Source organism: Pleurodeles waltl, chromosome 4_1 (assembly GCF_031143425.1).
Source record: "Pleurodeles waltl isolate 20211129_DDA chromosome 4_1, aPleWal1.hap1.20221129, whole genome shotgun sequence".
Classification (NCBI taxonomy): Eukaryota; Metazoa; Chordata; class Amphibia; order Caudata; family Salamandridae; genus Pleurodeles; species Pleurodeles waltl.
In genome coordinates, this window is record NC_090442.1 from 984,941,156 (window position 1) to 984,963,765 (window position 22,610).

The window sequence follows — 22,610 nt, forward strand, 5'->3', positions numbered from 1 at the left end:
TTGTTTACAAAGGTAAGCAAGATTTATTTTCTACTAGGGCACCCAGGGCCTTTAGTATTTGATGGCAATCTATTCATATTTGTCATACTATTAGAAGATTGAGATTACTTTTATGAAATAAAAACCGTTGCTGCAAACAGCCCCATGATAACTTGGACCGTCATACAATGTTGCATTTGAAGCAGAAAATTCAACATTGTATGAAGTTACAAAGCTAAAACAAATCTAAGAAAGGAATACTATTTTATATGGATTTCAAAGAAGCCTGTATTTAAAAAGCAAGATAGCATCCAAACAGTGGTATCTAAATCTTTGACTTCCCTTCCCTCCAAATGGCCCTCAAATAGGACTCTTCTACAAGGGCCCACTAAAGTTATGTTCCAGAATAGCTAAATTCTAAGTAGGCAGAGAAATAAACCAATCCTACAAGAGCTTCCGTCAGCATCACACTTATTACAACATTTTTAAAAACAAATGGAGCTCCAGTTCCCAATATGTCTTCTGGGATCTGAAAATGAGAGGAAGGAATGTTTTGTGTGAAGAGCCAGAAGATCAAATATATCATTATTTTCATACAACTGCCTGCTCTGGAAGACATATTACAAAGGCTTACAAAGATTCTTTGAGCTTAGGGTGCTCAGTCTAGCACTGTAGAACAACTTCATTCACTTTACATTGTATTAGCCTACAAAACAAGACAATACAGCTAGTGACAGGACAATTTGGCTGTCACAAAGTTCATGTGTTTTAATGTAGTTACACTCTCCTCCCATACACCACAGATACAATTCAAGTGACGTTATCTAACATACAAAATCGTTTTTGGTGGCAATCCAGTTCTTGCAAATTGTTTTAAATGTTGTACAGTACCTTGCAAACTTTGTTTGTCTCATGGAGACGTGTTGAAGACAGGGCCATTCTTTTATGGTTTGCACAGGGTGATGAGCCTTTTTTGGTGCATACTATAGGCCTCGAAAATTCTACTTACCCACTCGCCATGGTGAGTCATTTTATTCGGTTGAGCTATTTTTAGGACCTACTAGACCCTTTTGGCGAGTTGACAAAGAACAGGTGTTCTGTTCAGTAAGAAAGTGAAGGACGCCTTTAAATCTTCTTGTCACATTTGCTCTGCGTTCGGAGACAGATGTCAAAAGTCAGTTTGTCTTACAATTAATTTTCCTTCTGACTGCAGAGTACCAGGATTTTGTCCGTTTTTTTCATAACAACATTTAAATAGCTAAGTCAACTGTACAAACATTTCAAAATATATTCTATTAGTTGTGAAAGCCCATTGTTTGTGCTTCTGTGTGATGAAAAAAATATTTTAACAGGATGAAACCAAATCAGAACACTTAACTTGGTGATGTGTAAAGAATAAAGGTTTCCTGAAACCTGATTTTCACAGATTTGGTAATACATTGTATAGTTTTATCAGTAAAGCTGCAAGTTAGTGGGTAGGTTTTTGGGCATTTCATTGACATTTTCTCTCTGTAAATGACAGTGTGCGACCACATCATGCTTTAGTAATATATTTATTAAAAATTAGTGTGTAAACATAAACCAACAAGCACTCCTGCCCTGGTTGCAATGCTATTAGTAAGCCAAGAGGCAAGTAATGGATCAGGTGTCCCCTATATGTGGGCTAGATTCTTTTTATACATGGAGAAAATGTTTAGTCCATTTAAATTAAACAAAGAAGTTTGTTTGTACAGAAGAAATGCTGAGCTCACATATATGAAGGTACACTCATATGTGAGAATGAAGAAAAAGAAGACTCTGTAAAGTGAAATGTTAGGATAGGATCACACAATTGAGGCCTGTTTACGGGTCAAGTACATTAAAGTTATGGTCGAGTAAATTATTCAAGATAGTTGGCCTGCAGGTCTAGTAAACTTTTTATGATTTTTCGAGGCATACAATTCTATGCAAGTCTCTCAAGTCCCAAACACATTAAAGTAGTTTTTGTAAACCGGTGAAAACGTGATTATTTCCACTGTAAGCGCTTGCTGGGCTTGTGTCATTCAACCTCTTCTAATTAATAATGAATGAGGGGATAAATATGGCAATGGCTAGGGAAATGTCCAGCGCACCTTCAAGTGGAGGATGGCCAAAGCCATACTGTGTTACATCTCACTGAAAGCTTTGTAATAAACCAAGAGTGAAAGTGCTGTAGAAGGGGGAGTAGAATTTTCAAACAACTAGTTAGGATTGGGTGGACAGACTTTCCAGTCACTGACTAGTGCACAAGATAAGACTCAGAACCCTACTGGACATCGGAAGAAAATATTGTTTGTAGAAAAAAAGACTACATGACTGCTGAAAGAAGGGTATGTCTGATAAGGGCTAGAGTAGCTTCCAAGGGGTCACATGGTTTACCTCATGTTTACCTGCTCCAGACATAAAAAGCAGCAGGATTCCTAACTACAGGAAGCCCAGTAGACCAATCAGGGCTGGAACCTTCAGGGGTTCTGTTTGGAGATAATCTCTTTCTAGAAACCTGCCCTGAGGACCTAAGGACTGCAGAACTGACCACAAAGACCTTTCTCAGAAGTTGGGACTTAATAATTATTTCCACCTCTGGAAGAGTGGTACAAGGTGCTCAGGCTTCCAAGGAGGCTGCACCATTAGGGGAAAAGAAAGCCAAGTTTGCTCCAATCAAAGGTTATGGGCATAGTGAAAACAGGTATCTAGCCTAATGCAGCCATGCCTGGCTACCGTTTCCAGCCTTCACTGACTGATGGATTTTGAGAATCAAAAAGTGACTAATTCCGAAGGTAAAAACTTGGACTGGGGCAAGGAGGCAAATCTGTCCCACAGGCAAAGCAACCATGGTGGCTACAAAATGCCTATTTTTACCCTACCAATGGCTTCAGTGGGTCCTTGACAATGACATATCGGACTTTGAGGGATCATCAATGGCTTCAGCTTTGGAATGTAACCTATGGAAATCTGTGAGCGCCGACATAGATCAAGGATCAAGGTAAACATTTTGACCAGTGTGATCCGATTGGTGTAGACAACCTCCACTTCAATGCATTTGGCCTGAAATTGTAGCTGTGTCTGGCTCAACCGTGAACTGATACTTAACATTTATGCTTCACTTTTTATAGGCACTTTTTGCCTTAAAGTTATAATCGTTTACATCTCCAGTTCACCTTTTCTGCTTTAGATCATTTTGGTGCCATTTTGCACATTATGTATTTCTCTATTTTCTAATTTGGTTTGAGAATTTTAATGTGCTGTGTTCTTGTCTTTAAATGTGTTGGTACCACTTGAACTTTATCTACATATTTCTAGGGAATTACCTGCTACTTGTGCCATAGCTATCAGGGCGTGAACAGAGATTCTCTAATAGCTGTGTTTTAGCCTAGTCATATTAAGTTTATTATGTTTGTAGAAGTGCCCCCTCCCAAAATAATAACCAGTTTGTGTTAGCAAGCTCTTTGATTCCTTGGGCCCACACTCTTTTTTCAACCTCCCATCCCACTGGCAGCATCTCTCCTAGTCTTCAGAAAAGAACGCTAGATACCACTCTTGTTTCCAAAACCGATCATTCTCCTCCAGAGAATCCAGAATCTAATTAGGAAAAAACCTGTAATCTTGCCCTATGAGTGCCCTATAATTTATGTATATTTGTCTCATGGAGGTAACTATTGTCCACGCTTTTGCACCTGTAGAATACATCCACTGAAACAAAAGTCTTCTTGCCTTCTGTAAATCCTGTCTCCATTTCCAGGGCTTAGACTGCAGCATACAAATACCCTCATAAAAATATAAATGAACCTCAAAACACAGGACGCACCAAGAAGATGATGTGTCAAGAAAACACAACATGATAATAATAGTAACAGGAATAAAAGATGTAGAAGTAATAATAATCTTATTTGTTGGAAATGGCCCTTTCTGTAGGGGTTATCCCCAGACTTTTTGCCTCCCTCCTCCTATTTTTCTGACCACCTTTTTGTTGGCTTTAGGACTCTAGGCATTTTACTACTACTAATCAATGTCAAAGTGCATATGTTCTTTCCTCTGAAACATGGAATGATTGGCTTACACCTGTTTGGCACATTTGATTTACCTGCAAGTCCTTCGTAAAGTGGAATACCATATGCCTGTAAATTAAATGTTACTAGTGGGCCTCAGCCCAGATTGCGCCTCCCACAGAAAAAGCCTTTCAAACCTGTCAGACCTACCACTCCAGGGCCTGTGTGTGCAGTTTACTGCCACCTTGACCTGACATTTAAAACTATTTTCCAAGGTCTGAACTCCCCTTTTATTACATCTAAGTCTCCCAAAGGGGGTTAAAACGTGTTTGTCGTACACTTGAAAGGGTTCCTCTGAAGTCACACTACATCAAAGACATTTTAGGGTATACGTACAGGGGATCTGACCCCATGTTTTCAGAGGACTAATGGAACTGGGACCAAACGTCTGTCAGAAGGACTGCTGCGCTGCTCAAAGGACTCATCTGAACTGCTCCTCTGCTGTTGCCCTGCTGCCTGCTACTTGCTGGTGGCCTAAAGGACTCACTGGATTACTTTTCTGTTTGTTGCCCTGCTGCCAGCTGCCCCCTGATTCTGTTCTGCCAGAGGACTACTGTTTTGCCAGGAGCAACCGCCATTTGGATTACCTGCCTTATGTGCTGGCCTGCTGCTTGTTATCCCCCACCCCTCATTGCCCCACACCTGGTGTCCTCCAGGGGCTTGCTGGATGACCCCTGCTCCCTCAGAGTCCCTGTGCCAGTGGCACAGCTGTAGTGTTCTGAGGGTGACAGAGCTTTTCTCTTTAAACTAGCACATGGTGAGCACTTTACAGTCTCACCTCATTTGTGCTACTAGCACATGGTGAGCGCTTATACTTTTGCATCACCAGGGCAAGTGCCTCACTAAGGGTCAGCACTGCCCTGACCTAACTGGCACCCCTTCAGTTTTCTGCGGAGTCTGTTGGCCGCCTAGAACCAGTGAATCTTTATGTGATTCAAGCCACACAAGCCGTGTAGATGCAAGAAGAAGAGCCGCTTTTATTCTTCTGGTGTTGCCGAGGCAATCAGAAAGCCTTGTATTTTCCTGTGGCCTGACGACGCTCCCGATAACCTATCAGGGAAATGCCCCCCTTCCTGGCCAACGCCCAAATCAGAAGCAACTTCAGTGGTGCCCGGGGCTAAGAGCCTGGCAATGTGCATTAAGCAGCTGCACTGCATGACCAAGAGTAGCTGTGTCCATCTTCTCTGCATGTGGGGGGGCACCTATGGAGGTCTCCCTGCTGGGAACTACGTGTGCCCGCCTGTCACCTGCGGAAGGGGCCGGGGAAATTACCTGCTGAGGTTGGAAAGTCACTATAGCGGGCCCCTCAGCGAGGCGTGGGGTCACTGCCATGAGGAGCTATTCAGATTACCGTGATGTACCTATTAGGGTGCGCAGGTGCTCCGTACAACACCTAGTAGGGGTTTAGATGTCCTGCACTCTATGGTTTTAGGGGGATTTTTTATGATCCATGCAAGTAATATGACAAATGAGAATTCATGTGTTTTGGCTGCAAACCAAGTGGCATTGCTCACACTAATGTGGTGATTCATCTACTCTTGTTCGTAATTTGATGCATTTCATGCCCTGATGTAATGAAGCATACTGTTTTTGATGCTTATATTGTCAGGATAGGACAAACCTTTCAGTAATTGCTTATTATACACAGTATTCATAATTTATGATATTTTGGCCTGATAGATTTACAATATAATACACATCTTTTTATATAATCCTGTATAGAGCCTCTTCTGTGGTTTATTTATTATGTCACTGGTATGATTGTGTTGCTTTACATATTGCCTCTGGGGATAAGCATGACTGCTCTGTGCCAAGCTACCAGGGGGTGAGCACAGGTTGTCTTCCGTGTGTAACTCACTTGCCCTGACTAGAGAGGTGGGTTCTGTCTGGCTTAGGTGCATAACCAAGCCAACCCCAAACCCCATTTCTACTAATCATATTATTAATAATAATAATTACAAATCAAACCTAGAAAGAGTGGAAGTATCCAGCTGCTTAACAAGGCATGTGGTGGCGCGACGATATTACACTCCATTTCGACACAGGACAGACGTGTAGTCTAATAATGTGTGGCCCATTGACTAACCGGCCCGTAGAACACGCAGCACTAAACGTTATAAAAGCCTACAGTTAACATAGTTAAAAAAATAACTGATTTAAGTGAGGAGGTAAACGAACAAAATATCAGGAGAAAAAAAACACTCTAGCTCCCACCTTACACCTGCCGAATTACAACTGTGGCAGGCAGTCTACTCTCTCACTTTACTGTAGATGGGCCAAGAAATGTGTGCAGCGATTAATGCAATCGTGGTCACCTCATCTCCTTAACTACTGAAGAGTTTATTCACCCAACGAAGACTGTATGCTCTTGGTAGAATGCAATCCTCTAAAATGTTTCAGTATATAAGCAGGTGTTCATTATCAGCCATATATTGATAGTGTCCAATACGTATGGATTTCTGTTGACAAGGTTACACAAACCTTCTATGTGCATACTTTTGCGTAAAATGATTGAACAAAGTTTCAAATGTCTGAAATTGGCTTCTTAATCCTTCCAAAAAAGATGCATTTTAATTAAAAATTGACAGGTATAACACTGATTTGGCCAACATTTCATAATGTGTAACAAAACGAGGGAGTCTAGAAAGCTGTACTCTTCTGACAAATACATACGATACTGACAGAGTCGATATGTCTTAACAATTATTCACTCTGTTTAAAATTAGCGTCACAGTATAACAGAACACAGTGTAAATTGTCAGCAATTGCAACATTAGCCCACCAGTACCTCTTCAAGGAGGAGATATTTCTGCACATCAAAAGCCTCTTTTCCACACGACAAAACACGACCAAAACACTTGCGCAGCTCAAAGCCAACAAACAGCTGCACCGGATGTCTCATTCATTTATATATGTCTTGTTGCCATTTGTAATTCAGCGTGGTTTTCAAACTGAAATAATTCTCTTAATAGCGAGAAGTGAATGTATGCTTAAGAAGCAAACACTAGTGTGATTTCAGGCATATGTGATACCCTCTCCTACAACAGGAAGCCCATAACCCAAAGTGTTGCTTATGTCCACAATCACTCATAACATTACCCATCAAATGATACTGTCACCATTGGTACCACATGTGTATCTGCTGAGTAAGCGTCCATTGGGAGCCCAGACCTGCAGCTCCGTCAAGGGTGGGCTCCGTCACACGTCTCTATCTAGATTCCCAGGGTGCCATGCGTTCGGTTACCTAGGTTTATGTCGCTGCAGGCCTGCAATTATAGCTTGCTTTAGTTCAACAGATATATTCAGCTTTGTTGCAGGCTCACAAAATACCTGTCCAGACTCCACCAAAAAAAAAAAAACAATCGATTAAATAATGTTATAAACTTGGGGGCAACTTAAAACGCCATGAACAAACTCATGAATCCGCTCTTCTCCCGAGCTGCACTGATGTTTAACGGACACTGGCAGTTCAGCACGCTCCACACTTACCTTATGAACGACTTATTACAGTCATAAGTTATATTAGCACAATCTTGCACTATGTGTTTAATTACTGATACTGTCTCTATTTAGCCATCCTGCATAACTGTTTTATTTTGATTAAAAAGCTTTTATTGAAGTGTTTCTATGTGTACTTTTTTACAACGGTTTTAATTAACTATGCACTTTAATAAATATAAACTGAAACTGAAACAGTCACCTAGGTGGCACTGCAACACATGCTTAAAAAAACACCTTGTAAAATGCTTATTTTGTAACTGGAAATAGGTCTTTAAGAATTTGTGTCCATACTTCCCTGGGCGTGGCCCACAGTGCACACAATAAGCTTCCCTCGTGCTTATCCTGGAAGACCGCAGAAGGCGTATTGAATTAAGATATCACCACAAGTGTCAACATCGCCTCACATTACCTGGCACTCCCGCTAGAACTACGCCATGTGCGGTAAGACTTTTCACAGGACAATGAACAGGCAGAAGTACATTAAAATGGAGTCTGCTCATATGCACTATTCACAGTTTGCTGGGGGCATACTTTCAGTTTCCAGCAAGAATGAAAAGTGTGGCACACCACGTTTACATAAAGACGACATTAAGAGGAGTCTGCCTTCCAACTGGTCACACTCTTACCCCTGAGGCCCTACAATGTACCTGGTATTATGTAAACAGTATTGTGTTATAGTTATGTTTGTTAACTGGGCGTATCTTGCGGAAACTACTTGTTTTGCTCAGTAAACATAGTGCCCAGATAAGTGATTTCCGTGGTTCACAGGATAGAAAACATCATAACTATAACCATCTGAAGTACTTAAAGACAGACATTCTGATAGAAAAACAATGAAGTGACTGCCTGTTTCAAGTGTCTTTTTTCATTAACTGAACACCTAAACATTTAAGTAATCTATGAAGGGGTCAGCAATTACATATGTTTTACTATGTACAATATCTTGGCTGTCTATATTATTTGGGGAAACCCAATAAAGTGATGCAAATCATGCGATAAATTCCTTACAGAGTGCGAGAGGTGATGAAAAAGCAAAACATACAAATGTTGGGGGGGGGGGGGGGGAGTAATCCTACAATCCATGCTCAACACACAAACTGTGGTATATGAACTACCAGGAGTGCTGCACACGTCTGAAAATGGGACGCTGTGGTACAGTTTTGGAGGTGTAGGTGGTCCAACCACAAGGATAATCTGTTTTACAGGCTGTAGGACACAGAATAATCCTTGAATGGGTTGAGTTTCAGGGGAACCAAGTGAAAGCAGTGTTTCCAACAGGGCCTCTCTTCCTGTGACATGACAGCCATGACATCACCCTGGTGACTTTAGAAGAGCCTTCTCCAACGAGTAGCAGTAGCAACCTGCGAGAGGCTCACCTATGTACTGTCCAGCGTGCTAAAGTAGAAACTTTTGCTTGGGAGAATTAATATATTCATACCAAAATTGAAAAAAGTTTATTTGAGATAAAAATGTGTGCATTTTCAGAACTCATAAACCAATGTTTGAAGAACAATTATTGAATTTCTAAAGTATTTTAAAATCTGAGATTTGAGTGATAAATGATGTGACACTGGTGAAATACATTCCTGTTATCATTGTCTTGGTGCCACATGCACTGCACTATGGCTGTTCTGAATTAACTGTATAAAGACATTCCAAAGTGAGAAAGCCTTATGCACATTTCTGCTGGCAACTCTGTCATGCCCTTAGGTGATAACGTCTGGTAATCTTGCATAGGGTTGCAACTAACATAACCTTGTCTGATGTGGTCACTGTAGCTCGCAATGATTTTTTTTAACATAAGTATCTCTTCTTACAGAAAAGGTTGGAGATGCCTGCTTTAGAACGAGTACAAAGTGCTCAGATAGGGAGAGAAAGCATCTCCAAATGAAGATGGTAGTGGTGTTTTAAAATGTCCAGGATGAGTCGAGCTACAAAGCAGTGCTCTATTTACTGTTTAATGCTGGTTTGAGATCTAAACTGCAGAGCAGTGTCAGCATTAAACATTATCCTATTATTTACAGGCCTCTCAGTCTTACTATGTTTAGTGATATGTCCTTATTTATGTTTCCTTTTAGCATTTGGCCCCCCTGCCTCTGTTAGACTACAGTTTAAAAGAAGAGCAGATTGCCCTGTTCCAAGTACTTTCAAGTGCTAAAGTATATCTGTCAAGAAAATCAACATGCAGATACATTCCTGGCTGATTGCAATGGCGTGTAGAGTACTAACTTGGTGGAGCATGTTTTTGCCAAGCAACATAGAGTGACATACAGGGGCCTCCATCATCCCTAATGGATGTCAACACATCTTCAACGCCTCTACAGCAAATGCTTCAGGAATAAGCTTTATAAGACCAACAAGACATTCGGTTAACAGTGCCCTACACATGCGGAAGAATAATCTAAGCATGGAATATTTTTATGAGAAAGCCTAAATTAAGTTTAAATAAAATTTGGTTTGATGTCATAAGAGAAATTCGTTTTAATTACAGTTTAGTTTGCAATACTTGATATTTAGGTCGGACAAAGATTTAAAAAGTCTAACTCTACTTTAGTCATCATTATGCTTTTTAAAGGATCCACTATATTGTCTGTTGACGTATTTGTGCTATCCGGGCAAGAACAATTTCTACTGTTCCTTTATAGTTGACTTCCAATTTGTTCCTACTCAACATTTTGAACATTTCACTAAAGTACTTTGTCTGTTCTTAAAGACCACACAAACGCCACAGGTGCTTTCTGGTGATAACTGACCTAGCTGAGTGCGTGTACCCTTACTAGGCAGTAACCTCTTCTGTCTTTTATCATCTTCTCATGCAATGAATTGGACTGGCCTTAGACCAGATAAAGAGAAGTATTAGAACACTCTCTCACATCGTTATATGTATGGGAGCAACAGTTACTTCTAACTATAGACAATCGCATACTTAGAAAGCACTTCTGCAACAGTTATGGACAAAGCGGACAGTACGCGTGAAAGGCAAGACATTTCAGTACAAACGCCCATTTATCAATATATCAAAATTTCAACTTTGTCCATACATAAGCATGATCGCCTTAAGAGTTTCAGCCAGAGCGATATGTTGCACAGGATTCAGAGGGATACACTCAAATTATAGAGACTGATAAATGAGTATTTTAGTTACCTGCCCCGAGCAGCTATAGCAGTCGATTCCGGGCTCGCTGGAACACATGATGAGTCTACAATGCTTGAGCCATTCATCACATAGCAAAAGCCGCAATTTGGATCCAACATGCATCCATTACAGTAACTGAAATTAAAAAAAAGGTCAAATATTTCAATCAGTGCGTCGAACATGTGCTCAGTGTAGTTAAATAGAAAAAAGCATTGACAGTTCTCTTTTCCAACTATAGATTGGGATGGATACATTTCAACTTCCTATATAGGATATACCCCACCCCTGTACAGATTTTTCAGAATGGGGCCGGCAGACGGCGTGGCCTGTCTGTGAGGTGCAACACCGAAGGCCACCTTCCTGCATCTGGCATGGGAGAGTCCGGTGTGGCGGAGTACTGGGAGGGTGGTTTTTCCATCATACAGGACATCACTGGTCATCGTTTACTCCATACCCTCCTGGTAGCCCTTTTGGGATATGTTAAGGATGTCGTGACCAGCGAATATCAAGTAATCGCTTTGCTTCTCCTGTTGGCTAAACGTAGGGTGGCTGTGCATTGGGGACGGCACACCACTCCCTCTAGATATCATTCTGGATACAAGATGAGTCCTACAGTCAGGAGCAACTGGTAAAGTATTGGGAATTGATGCCTGCGTACTCACACCCCAAAGATGCCTGGGAACCGTTCCTAGCCTACAAGTGTCACAGGCTCTCCACCCTATCAGCTACACGAAGCTCTGACACGAGGAATGCCCTCCTCATCTTCAAATTCGCTCCTCACCGCCCCTGCACGTAATGAGTGATGTAAGTCAATCATCCCAGTTAACCCTACACCCACCCAGCTAACTCGCTACCCTGGCACTGCTTCATTGAGGTTGGTATAAATAGTCTGTTGTAAAGGCGCATGCGTTACTGCCTAACTATTTGTGTACACATGTGAATGTAGCCTTTTTCTTTTTTCTTCCATGCTACTGAATCCTGTAATAGTGTCCTGCCGTGCTTTCCACCCTATTTCTCTTCCCACATTCCCCCTTTTTTCTTCATCTCCCCACTCCACTTCCCTTCCCTCTCTTTCCCTCCATAATACTAGTTCCTTTGCAGTCGAACCAATTGTACTGTGTTTTCTTAGTTAAATGCCAATAAATACAATTTCAAATTTTTTTTTATTGTTTTTTTTTTTTAGAAAAAGCATTGTTTGGCAGTGCTTAATTTGTGCTGGTGTTTGATGGGGCTCGATAGTGGCATTTATGTCTTAACACCAGAACGTTGTTATGACATTTCTCCATATGGTAGTAATGTTTGTCTAATTCTAAACAAAGCAAATAAACATCTTTAACAATTCTATAAGCATTGAAAACACATAATACCAGCGTATGCTATTCTTACAGCTTTGAGTGACCTGGAATAATTCATATTGTCACATTTGTAACACTGGTAGGAATGAGAGTTTGCATATGGCGTTGGTACTGGCATTTCACAACCCTGTCAAGGACAGTGGAGGGTGCAAGCTGTAGTGGACTTTAGAGAAATATCTTGGGCCCCAACACTTATAGTATAAGGTAAATGCAGGCAAGGGTGAAATACAATAAAAATACGTAAAATACATAAGCTGCATACTACAACTTTGTATAGAAATACCACAGCAAAGCACATGAGACGCCCTGCACATTCAGGGGACTAAACAATCTCTGCACCAGCTCCTTTAAATAAAAGAACAATGAGGTGGGCATTTGTAACAGTCATGATGCCTTGTAGTCTGCAATGTTTGTTTGTTATTAATGAAAGTTTTAAACATCCCTTTCAAGAAGGTACAAAAGAGAGATATGTTCTTCCATACAGAAATATATTTTAGCTGAACGTTGTCAATCTTAAACAGGAAGAGTGATCTAGATTTCTTAGCCATTTTGATAGAGAGAGAGAGAGAGATAGAGAGAGAGAGAAAGAATATCTCTTTGTTGGGCCTGATCCTCTTTGTAGGATCACACAAGATTTTTTCCTTCCTTTGGTAAACCCATTTTGGTGGCTTTAAGGACCCTGTGCACTTTTCCCCCTGCTAATCAGTAGAAAAGTGCTTGTGTTCTTTCCCGAAAAATGATAAAGCTGGCCTACAGCTGATTGGTACATTTAATTTACTGATAAATCACTAGGACATGGCACTACATGCACCCAAAGACTGTAAATTAAATGCTGCTAATATTACTGATGGCTAGAAGCATCCATTGTCCCCACCACCAAAGTAACCTTTTAAAAGATGTCTCAAGCCAGCAACTGCGGCCTGTACTGCAGTTTTCAACTGCCATTTTTGACCCGACAAAATAAACCTAGACCTGAACCTTCCTTTTTATTATTTAAAAGGCGCCCAAAAGGAGGCCTAAAGGCTCACAGGGAAGGATGCATGGTATTTACAAAGTAGGGCATGTGTGTTTAACTTTACATGTCCTGGCAGTGAAAAACCCCTAAAGTCGTTTTTCACTTTTGTAAGGCCTATCTCTCACATAAATTAAAATTGGTTTACCCTATCACACTTAATAAATACTAACTTCACATTAGGAACAGCTAGAGAAATAATTTTTACACTCAAATGAATTGTAATTTATTAATCCTCTTAAATGGTAAAGTCAGATTTTGAGTTAGAATTTTGAAAAGAGCACTTTTAGAAGGTAGACATTTTTGTGCTCAAATCACATTGTGCCTTTCTGTCAGAGTCTTGGATCACATGACTGTGAATGGCTAAGGTATTGTGGGTTGTCTATTGGTTACACTCAGTGAAACAAAGGGATCCTAGTTCTGAGAGAAGAGGGTCTACCTGACAGAATGGCAGAAGAGCAGTTGTATACTGCTCTGATTACAATTTAAAGAGTCCTGCCTGCAGCACACACAAAGCCTTGGTCACCATAGACAGTTCGGAGGCACGACCAAGGGATGGGGAATAACTGACCAGAACCAGTTTGGGGGTAGTCTTGGAATTCCTCATAACAATGGCTGGCACTAGGTATAAACGTGAGACCTCCACAAACTCTCATCAAAACACTCCTGAAACTGTGGAAGATTCAGAAAGACTGTCCTGCTGCCTGAGGGTGAGGGACTGCCATGCTGCCTGAAGACTTATTCAACCTACTTGCCTTGAACCCAGGCTACCCAAAGTGATTCCAAAGGTCAGTTGGCTGCACTCTTGTGTGAGCTACAGGGACACAACAAGCTTCAGAGGCCTCCCTGCAACTGCCAAGCAGACTAACAGCAAGGGGACCTGCCTCAGCTCTGCTTAATGCCTCAGCTGAAATGAGTCTTGGTTCCCAGGAGGTGCCCCCAAGTCCTGGTCCCTTGACTGGCTTCAGTGAGAACTCCTCCTGAATAAAAGTTGAAATTATGGAGTTTTAAAAAAAATCTCTTTGTGTCCTGTGAATCACGGTCTTTGAGGAAAGAGCACTAATCAGAAATGGTTTTTTTTTCTTTGAATGCATGGGTCTATCATCACCAGTGGTGGCTCCTCTGCTATGGCGAATAAGCGTCACCCCCAACCCCGCCCGCCAGCAGCAGCAGCTGCAAACGTTTTACAATAAAACAATAAAAAAACATGTTTATTGTCGTTTTATTGCAAAGGGGCGGGGTAATGGGGGGGTGACAGGGACGGAGCACTACCCTCACAGTGCATGTATATTTGGCCCGCTGTCTTGGACTGGCCAAACACACATGCACACTGGGCTCTCTCCAACCCAGCACTGTGTTGCCGGGTTGGACAGAGCAGGCAGAGGCTCACAGTCTGCCTCGGAGTGCCAAGCCAGGGCGCTCCAGCCAATCCAAATGTTGCTTTCATGCTTCCAGTAGTATGAAAACAGCATTAGGATTGGCCGCAGGGCAGACTGGGAGCCTTTGCCTGCAAGTGGGGCCAGAGGAGCAGAGCGGTACATCGTAGTAAGGTAAGTTTTATTTTTGTTGTTTAAAAAAAACATTTTATGTGCTTTGTGCTGCCTCCGTCCCCGCACCTCCACCCCCCACCACTCGCCACATGCCGCCGCGCCCATTCACCGCAGGGTGAGCTGCGACTGATCAACACAATAAAATAAAACAATAAAGGCAGCTGGGACAATCACTCAATATCGCAGGACAGTTTATACGACTACTAATGACACCATGTTAAAGAAATTGAGGAATACATTCAGTTAATTCAGCATTAGGAATCAACTACATTTACAAAGATTCCAATCACTGAATTACCCCCTCTCTCTCCCCCTTTCCTCCGCCCCTCAACTCCAACAACCTGACACCAGCGTGAGATGCTAAGCTGTGCATATTTCGGGTGAGTGGTGGGTGGTGCAGAGATGTGTTTAGAGGCCAGTCACTACTCTGAAGCAATCAGCCAGGGGCTGACCTCTGAACATAAAAGCGGCTCCCCGCTGCCTCGTTTGTTTCACCAGCAGCGAGGGCACGACATTTCTCTCTGCCCAGGGCGCTTCCCTGGCAAAGGCCAACTCTGGCATTAGCATTCATAGAGCTGTATGCATGTAGACATTTAAAGTCGTTTTGATCTCTGCACTTCAGTGTTAAAAATGCCTTTGTCCCTGGGCAAAGTGGGTTTCCAAGGTTTCACTCTGGAGTGGAGAAAATGTACGCTACTTGGCATCACGATCACGGCTAAAATCAGCATCACCTCCTCACTCATAATGATGGTCTGCATCTTTATTTACTCTACACAATTAAACTGCATACTGTAAATCCTGCATTTTACAACTAGAGCTGCCAGACTACTCCATAAACATGCAATCCCACGTTGTTAGTCTGGGACTGTCATTTAACAAATCACTTCATTCTGGGAGTTGTAGTCTTTATTTCTTTTGACCCCACTGGTCTAACACAGTTGATTAACCCAGTGTGCATGTGTGTTTGGCCGGTCCGAGACGGCTGGCCCATTTGTTAAAGGATAGTCCAGGACTGAATACATATTCAGTTTACTTAGACTCACCGCACAATCTTAAATATGACATATGTTAGCCTTAGAGACATGCGAGTACTGAAGTGCAAAGATATATATGTATGTTACAATATTTTGGCCAAGAATGGAAATGGTAAGCAATGTGTACTGTGCACTTACAGACAGAGCTCATTTCATAGAGAGCAATGATTGGCTCGGCATAGAGACTGAAATCTTCCATCACTCAGTAGAAGTTAAAAGAAAAGGCTGAATTTGAGTTAACATTACATTCCTTTTCCTCCTTAAATGTGATTCCCTCCATATAATATCAAGTAAACATGAAACCTGATTCTCCAAGCACCAATTTAATACCCCTCCTTAAGACTGTCCGTCCATTGCCTGCCTATCTATCTGTGTAACTTGTCTTGGGCCCTGATGATGATGAGTGGTCCAGTAAATTTCTCCTTTTGTGCAAGGATCAGAATTGGGACTATTGTGGTAATTACTGCAGCCCTGCAACACTGTCCTGGTAAACTTCTGCAGGTCTATCCTGGCAGAATTTATTGGGGGAAATGCCTGGAAAAGTGGCAAAATGTGGACGTGGTGCTGTAAATACAGCACCCACAAGTTATGCCTCATTTCCAGTGCCATAGGATGGCATCTGAGGTATTTACTGCACCCAGAGTATTGGTATTGTCTGCGCTCCCTGGTTGACGGCTGACAATTGCTTGCAGCACATACTTAGCTGGTCAATGAAACCTTTCCTCCTTAAAGACATAACTTCCGTATTATTTCAAGCTAGGGCTTTTCTCCGTGTGCTACCCACAGCCCCTAAAAAGAAATTCAGTAATGCCTTTTATTTTCATTGGGCAACCTGCTGGTTACCAATTGCCCAACAAGTTCACAGTGTTGTGGTTTTGGTTTTCTGCTTCCTATTGTTTAAGTTGTCTAGATGGAACTATGATGCAACACCCCAGAGCAGACAAGAGTGACTGGATGGGGATGCCCACTGCTACCTTTTCCATTACTATTGGCTATCATGTCTCATCTAAACACCTACATCATCGCACAGAATATCAGGGGAATGACTAATCCGACCAAAAGCTACAGAGTCCATTCTCTTTTGAAGTGATAAAGTTAAAAAAAATGGTTATGCAAGAGTCCCATACTACACAGAAAGAAGGTAACAGACTCCAGAAGAGCTGAGGTGGTCAGGGGTTCACTATTAATCATTACATATTCTATAGAGGCGTTTTGACCTGGATCTAGGCAGGAGTTCCCTTTAGTGTCAACAGATCACTTGCGGACCCAGAGGGCAGGTTTGTGCTACTCAAGGGCAGACTGGACAGAGACCCACTGACTATAGGTAATATTTACACACTACATATACAGCAACAAACCTTCCTTGATAAATTATCCATGCACTTGGTGGAGTAAGCACACACTCCCTGGCTATTTAGGGGTGATTTTGATGTGAGCGTTGATAGGTCTCATTCACCCTTCCCAAAGATGCAAACCGTAACAAATGGTGAATTATTGACAGAGCAGTTACGTTATTAGACCCAAACAGATGTTTGGAGAGTTCATAACTCAACTCTGCATCTCTATTCTCAGATCCATGATCCATACCTAAAGCGGATATGGTGATCTGTATGACTAGTCTTTGCCCTCGGATCACACATCTGGACTATCTGGGTGCAAGAAAGCTCAGATCATAGCTCTTTGATCCTGGTTATGGGTTTGGGTAGTTCTTATTTGCCCATTCCAACATGACGTCTCCTGGTCCTGATGCTAGAGGACAGAGTTTTCAGGGAAACTCTAGGTCCCGGACTGAGTTCTTTGATCAGAATGCAAATTCCACATTTTATAGAGCCCTGGAATAGGAGGTGATGAAGGTGGAGGCCAGAGGGCATTGTATTCAGGCTTTGGTGGGTGGTCGTACATTACTGGAAAGAGAATTGCTCCAAGTGAAGTGCTCTTATTCAGAAACTGAACACCAAGTTGTGAATGACCCTACTGGCAGAGCAGACTTGAGTGAGCTTCAAAAAGAGGAAGCACCATGATTGATAATTTGTGTTGCCTTGATTGGGCGGCATATACTCCCAGGACACATTCTGGGCAGACAGCTGGCCTGGATCCTCTGAGGGGGTACACAACCTCACCCCATTACTGCCTTCCGCAATGAGATCAGTGATTTTGTCTATTCTTGACAGGAGATCTGTCAAGTGTTGTTTCACTTCTATCGTCATCTACAAAGAGCTGCTCCCGATTCACAGCCAGGTGGCATCCCAAACTTTTCTAGATATCCTGGAACTTCCCAGGGTCACAGCTAACCCCCGACAAGGGTTGAAAGGCCCCTTTAACCCCCAAGAAATAAAAGCTGCCATTAAAAATGAGGTCATAAGTAAAAAGCCGGGCTCTGACGGCCTGTCCACTGAATTTTATAAGTCTTACCTTGCAAGTCTGACCCCTAAAATATCCCGGCTATACAAGAGGCCTTAGAAACCAGAACACTGCCACCTTTGCTGGCGGAAGCTACATTAGAGTGAATTTTTAAGCCCCATAAACATCCTATAGATTTGGCGTCTTATAGGCCAATAGCATTGCTAAATACCAAATATAAAATACTAAGCAAGGTCTTCTAAGAGTTATCCCCTATCCTGGTCCACTCAAACCAAAACAGCTTTGTGTTGTAAAGAACCACTTCTCATAACATCAGGAGTCTATATTGCATAATGGATGCAGTCCCAGGGCGCTGGCCATATTCCACTACTCTAGTTCTGGAAAAAGCATTTGATACTCTCAATTGAAATGGCCTCTTAGAAAGTACTCCGTAAGTTCGGGATTGAGCTGAGATTCATCTAAATGGTGCATCTGCTATATACTGACCCAGTGGCCAGGGTCAGAGTGGAAGGGTACATAGCTGACCCAATTATGAGCGGCATGGTGACCCCAGTCAGGGCTGCCCGCTCTCTCCCCTTCTTTTTGCACTAGCTATGGACCCATTAACAACCCGAATTATACCAAAGGGGTGCAATTGGGGCATCTCCCTTGATGAGTCACTCATGTAATCTCCCTATACATGGACTAAGGGCCTGATTTATATATTGGTGGGCGGGTTACACCGCCCCTTCAGCGATGGATATCCTGTCCACCGAAATCTTAATCCCATGATTTCCTATGGGATTTAGATTTCGGTGGACGGAATATCAGTCACCTTTGTGAAAGAGTAACCCATCCGCCAATATCTAAATCAGGCCCTATGACCCCATTTATGTGCGAAGGCCTCAGAAATACAGCACCAGTTTTAGAGGAATTTGGAGATGCCTCTGGTCCATTGGTTAATAAGGGCAAATTGTGTCTTTCACCTCTATGTTGAGACATTCCCCCCTCCCCACCCCCATTTATCACCACAGTGGGTAGTGACCAAATAAAGTGGGACGGTACCATAATGAGTTGCCTGGGTATTAATATTTCTCATGCAAATTAAGATTTACGCAATGGCAATCTGACACAAAAAGTTGCGCACCCCCACCCACTCCCCTCTTGAGAAATCATGTTACCGTTAGGAGGACTCTACAGCTTTTGGCCATGGGATGCATTGCTATTTCCAAAAAGGTAATGCCGCCAAGGCTCATGTTCTATTTTATCAATCTCCCTCTTTTTATCACTTAGTGTTTTTTTCAGTGATTTAGATGACGTACTTGAGATTTGGTGCGGTCAAATCAAAACCGCACAGTGGCTGTGTCTGTACTGAGACACTTGGCAGACCAGGGGGCCTTCAGACTTCGTTCAAGGCCAATTACTTGGAGGCCCAACTGCAGGGGCTGATCAGGTGGCTGGTTTTGGGAAACCCATGCATTGGGGCTGCGAAAAAAGTAAGGAAGAATCCCAGTTAGTTGACTTGGACCTCCTCCTGCCCCAAGAGAGCAGTTACAAGCAGATGGAAACCACTGGTGGAGCCCTGAGTGGAACCATGGCGTGGAGGAGTCCTGCGCTGGACCCAGGCTGAGAACCAGGCCCTACAAAGGGAACAGAGTAGGGGGATCTATGAACACCTTATAGCAGAAAACTGGGATGACCACTGGCGTCCTGGGGCTTTTATCCCAGAGATGACATTACCCCCAAGAGGGGGTAAACGCCCCCAACCCTTATTTCCAAGCTCTACTATGTGACTTTGTGCTGTAAATGTTGATATCTATTAAAAGTAAATTGATAGGTAAGTCTGCCCCCCTTCCCAAAAGAGACTGTTTGATATCGCATTGCGCAACTCTACACACCAGGGAACTTCCTCCTCCCGCCCCCGTCCAGTGGGGAATCTTTCCTCCAACATATTGTTTATGATGTCCATGAGGGCTAACTCGCTTGCCCCTGCATTCCACTGAGATGCCTACAAGCTATGTTAGCAAATACCCCCAAGACACTACCCCCTTCACCGCATCTTGGTAATCCCTGCACTCTGAACCCAGCTGAAGACAACTAAGGTTTGTGTTCTCTGGTTGAATAAGACTTGCACACTTTTAAATTTGGACTTTTTCTATGTTATTAGGTACAACCCTGATTACACAACCCAATACTTACTCTTTTTGACCGCGGTCAAGCAGTTAAATTAATGGCTTTTGTACATTTTATCATGCCATATGATTCTGTCATAGTCATTTACAATGCACAGTCAAACACTGTATATTTTGTTCCTTAAAGTTTGAAAACCCAATAGAAATGGTTAAAAAAATGAAGTGAATAACATTAATAGACTAGCTTAAACATACTGAACAATGATATGCTAGCCTGTCCTGTTTAAGAACCCCTGTGGTTTCAGCCTGTAAATGAGAGCAGAAACAGGAATTTCCACTGACCAAAGAAGGAAGATACTCTGCTTAGACTGCTGTTCTAATATTGATCTGAATCTCTTCTTGAAAGAATATTTTCCAGGACAGTGGAAAGTGGTTTCCTGAACAGATATTAAAGTCTATGGTTGCTGCTGAGTCCAACAACCATACTTTAAAGCCTGTGTCCTGTGCCTAAAGAACCTGGAACAAGATGGTTTCTTACAGGAAACCATTCTGCTACTGGAAACAACGCCAGTTAAATGCTTGAGTAATACAGGCACAAGTTTCCGAGCTTGTTGTGTTCCACCTGCAGCAAACCTAACATTGGCTGCATTGACTCCAAAAAGATACTAAAAAAAAGGGGAAATGAAAATGACTTGGGAAACTACCCATGTCATATTTTTCCCATTCTGTAGGACACACTGAAACTGTTTCACTTTTGGAGGTTACCTATTAATTCCTCTGGGAATTAACAGGGGATGGGGAGTTTGGAACATGTCGTCAGAAGATCATGGAGGCATTTTCCACTAAGCAGACCGGCCTTTGAAGGCTCTGGTGCCATTACTAGCAAAGATACTAGGGGTTAAGGGACAGGACTTCTAGGCCAAGAGAGGCAGTGGAATTATTAAACAACAGTTAAGCAAGTGGATGCTGCCTTGCCGCAGAGTTTATACACTCATTTCTCACCTTTACAATTTTCTTCCAGTTCAGTCCTGACCTTTGCCTGCTTTCCTGGTTTGAATCTTGGGCTTTGATTAAGTTTTGTCATATTGCTGTGCTTCCTTTTGACCTGTTTCCTTTCCCTTGCAGTAGCTAATTCACTTTCTCATTAGCTGTCCCGCCACTTTCCTCCAGTTCAGCTTAGGTTTCGTGGCCCACCACCTTGAGCTGGTAAGTGGTTGTGGTATTCTCGCATCATTGCAAGTTCCTTATGTTAACAATTATACTGAATTATTAAGTGCTCCTTTCCTGCATACAGAGACAATCCCTTAACAGAGTATATTGGTCGATAACCTTACTGTGAAACAAGACGAAAGACAATGGCGTGTGGTGCCACAGAAGGCTTGAAGTGTTATTTCTCACTCTCTGCATCGAATTAGTCTTTTTCCTCCAGTATTTGTTTCTACCTGGAACATATTGTTTGATTCGGGCAGTCCTATATTCTGGGGAGTGGGGCGGATTGTCATCAGAACCTGTGGACATTACCTAGAAATCCTAACATTTCCTAAGAAGTGTTAGATTCCCTTTAATGACTCACCAATGTCCTTTCTGGTTCATGCCATTTTCATTGCATTGGACCTTTTACATTTCAATCCTTGACTGAGTTGGGTTTAATCTTTTAACTCGTTTATTTCTTTGTCGTGCTGCTTTTGATTGATTTTCCTGCACATAACAAGTACATATTCTTTGATTATTTGCCTTGCCCCTCGATCCAGGCTCCCAAACGCATGCCCAGGCTACACCTAATGTATCAAACAGTGTTAAAACCAGTTTTTGTTTATCCAGCGTAGGTGCTCAATCAAAGGTTACATTATACATTGATATCTGTACCTCTTAAACCCTTTTACCAAAAATCTACAGGACTGACTTTAAAAAGTTATCACCCACGTTTCAAAATATATATTGGGGAAGAGTATTTGATAGTGACCTCTCATGTTTTATATTTTCTTCCCAAGACAAGGCTTCAGCAGAAGACTGGTGATGTTTGACGGCTGCTATTGAGTAAAGGCAATCCATGGGGCTGGATTACAAAGCATGTTTGACTGGTGCTGTTTCATGTCCTTGGTGGTAAATTAAGGCAATGCTTGCTCCAAACACCACTGCCACTGTTATGAAATAGGATTCGGAAGGAGGTAACAGGAACGTTTGAGCACATTTGCTGTGGGGAATTTTGATGAGGTGGTGAAGATTTATTTAGGGTTTTCTGCTGCATTATTACAATGTTATTTTACTGCATTGCCCTATGGTTGTGTGTCTATCTGCTTTGGCTATTTTATTTTATTTTATTGGGCCCTGTTAGTTTTAATAGTGTGGCTACATTAATTTGTTTATGTTGTTGTAGTGTTTTCTGTTGCTTACTTTAGATATGTAAACAAATGTTGCTTTTCGCATAGATAAAGGACCTGCTTTTAAAACTCTAATTACAAGCGTCACTTTACCACTGTGTATGGTGGTAAAATGGCGCTGCTCTG

General features: G+C 42.2%; 1 protein-coding gene across 1 annotated transcript in view; it reads right to left on the bottom strand.

The window, feature by feature from the left end:
- Positions 1 to 22,610, bottom strand: part of SLC2A13 (solute carrier family 2 member 13) — a 1,310,727-nt gene that overhangs the window by 239,978 nt on the left and 1,048,139 nt on the right. Inside the window, exon 7 of the mRNA XM_069229759.1 lies at positions 10,690 to 10,815. Coding sequence (XP_069085860.1) covers positions 10,690 to 10,815 — 126 coding nt within the window. The remainder of the gene's footprint in view (positions 1 to 10,689; positions 10,816 to 22,610) is intronic.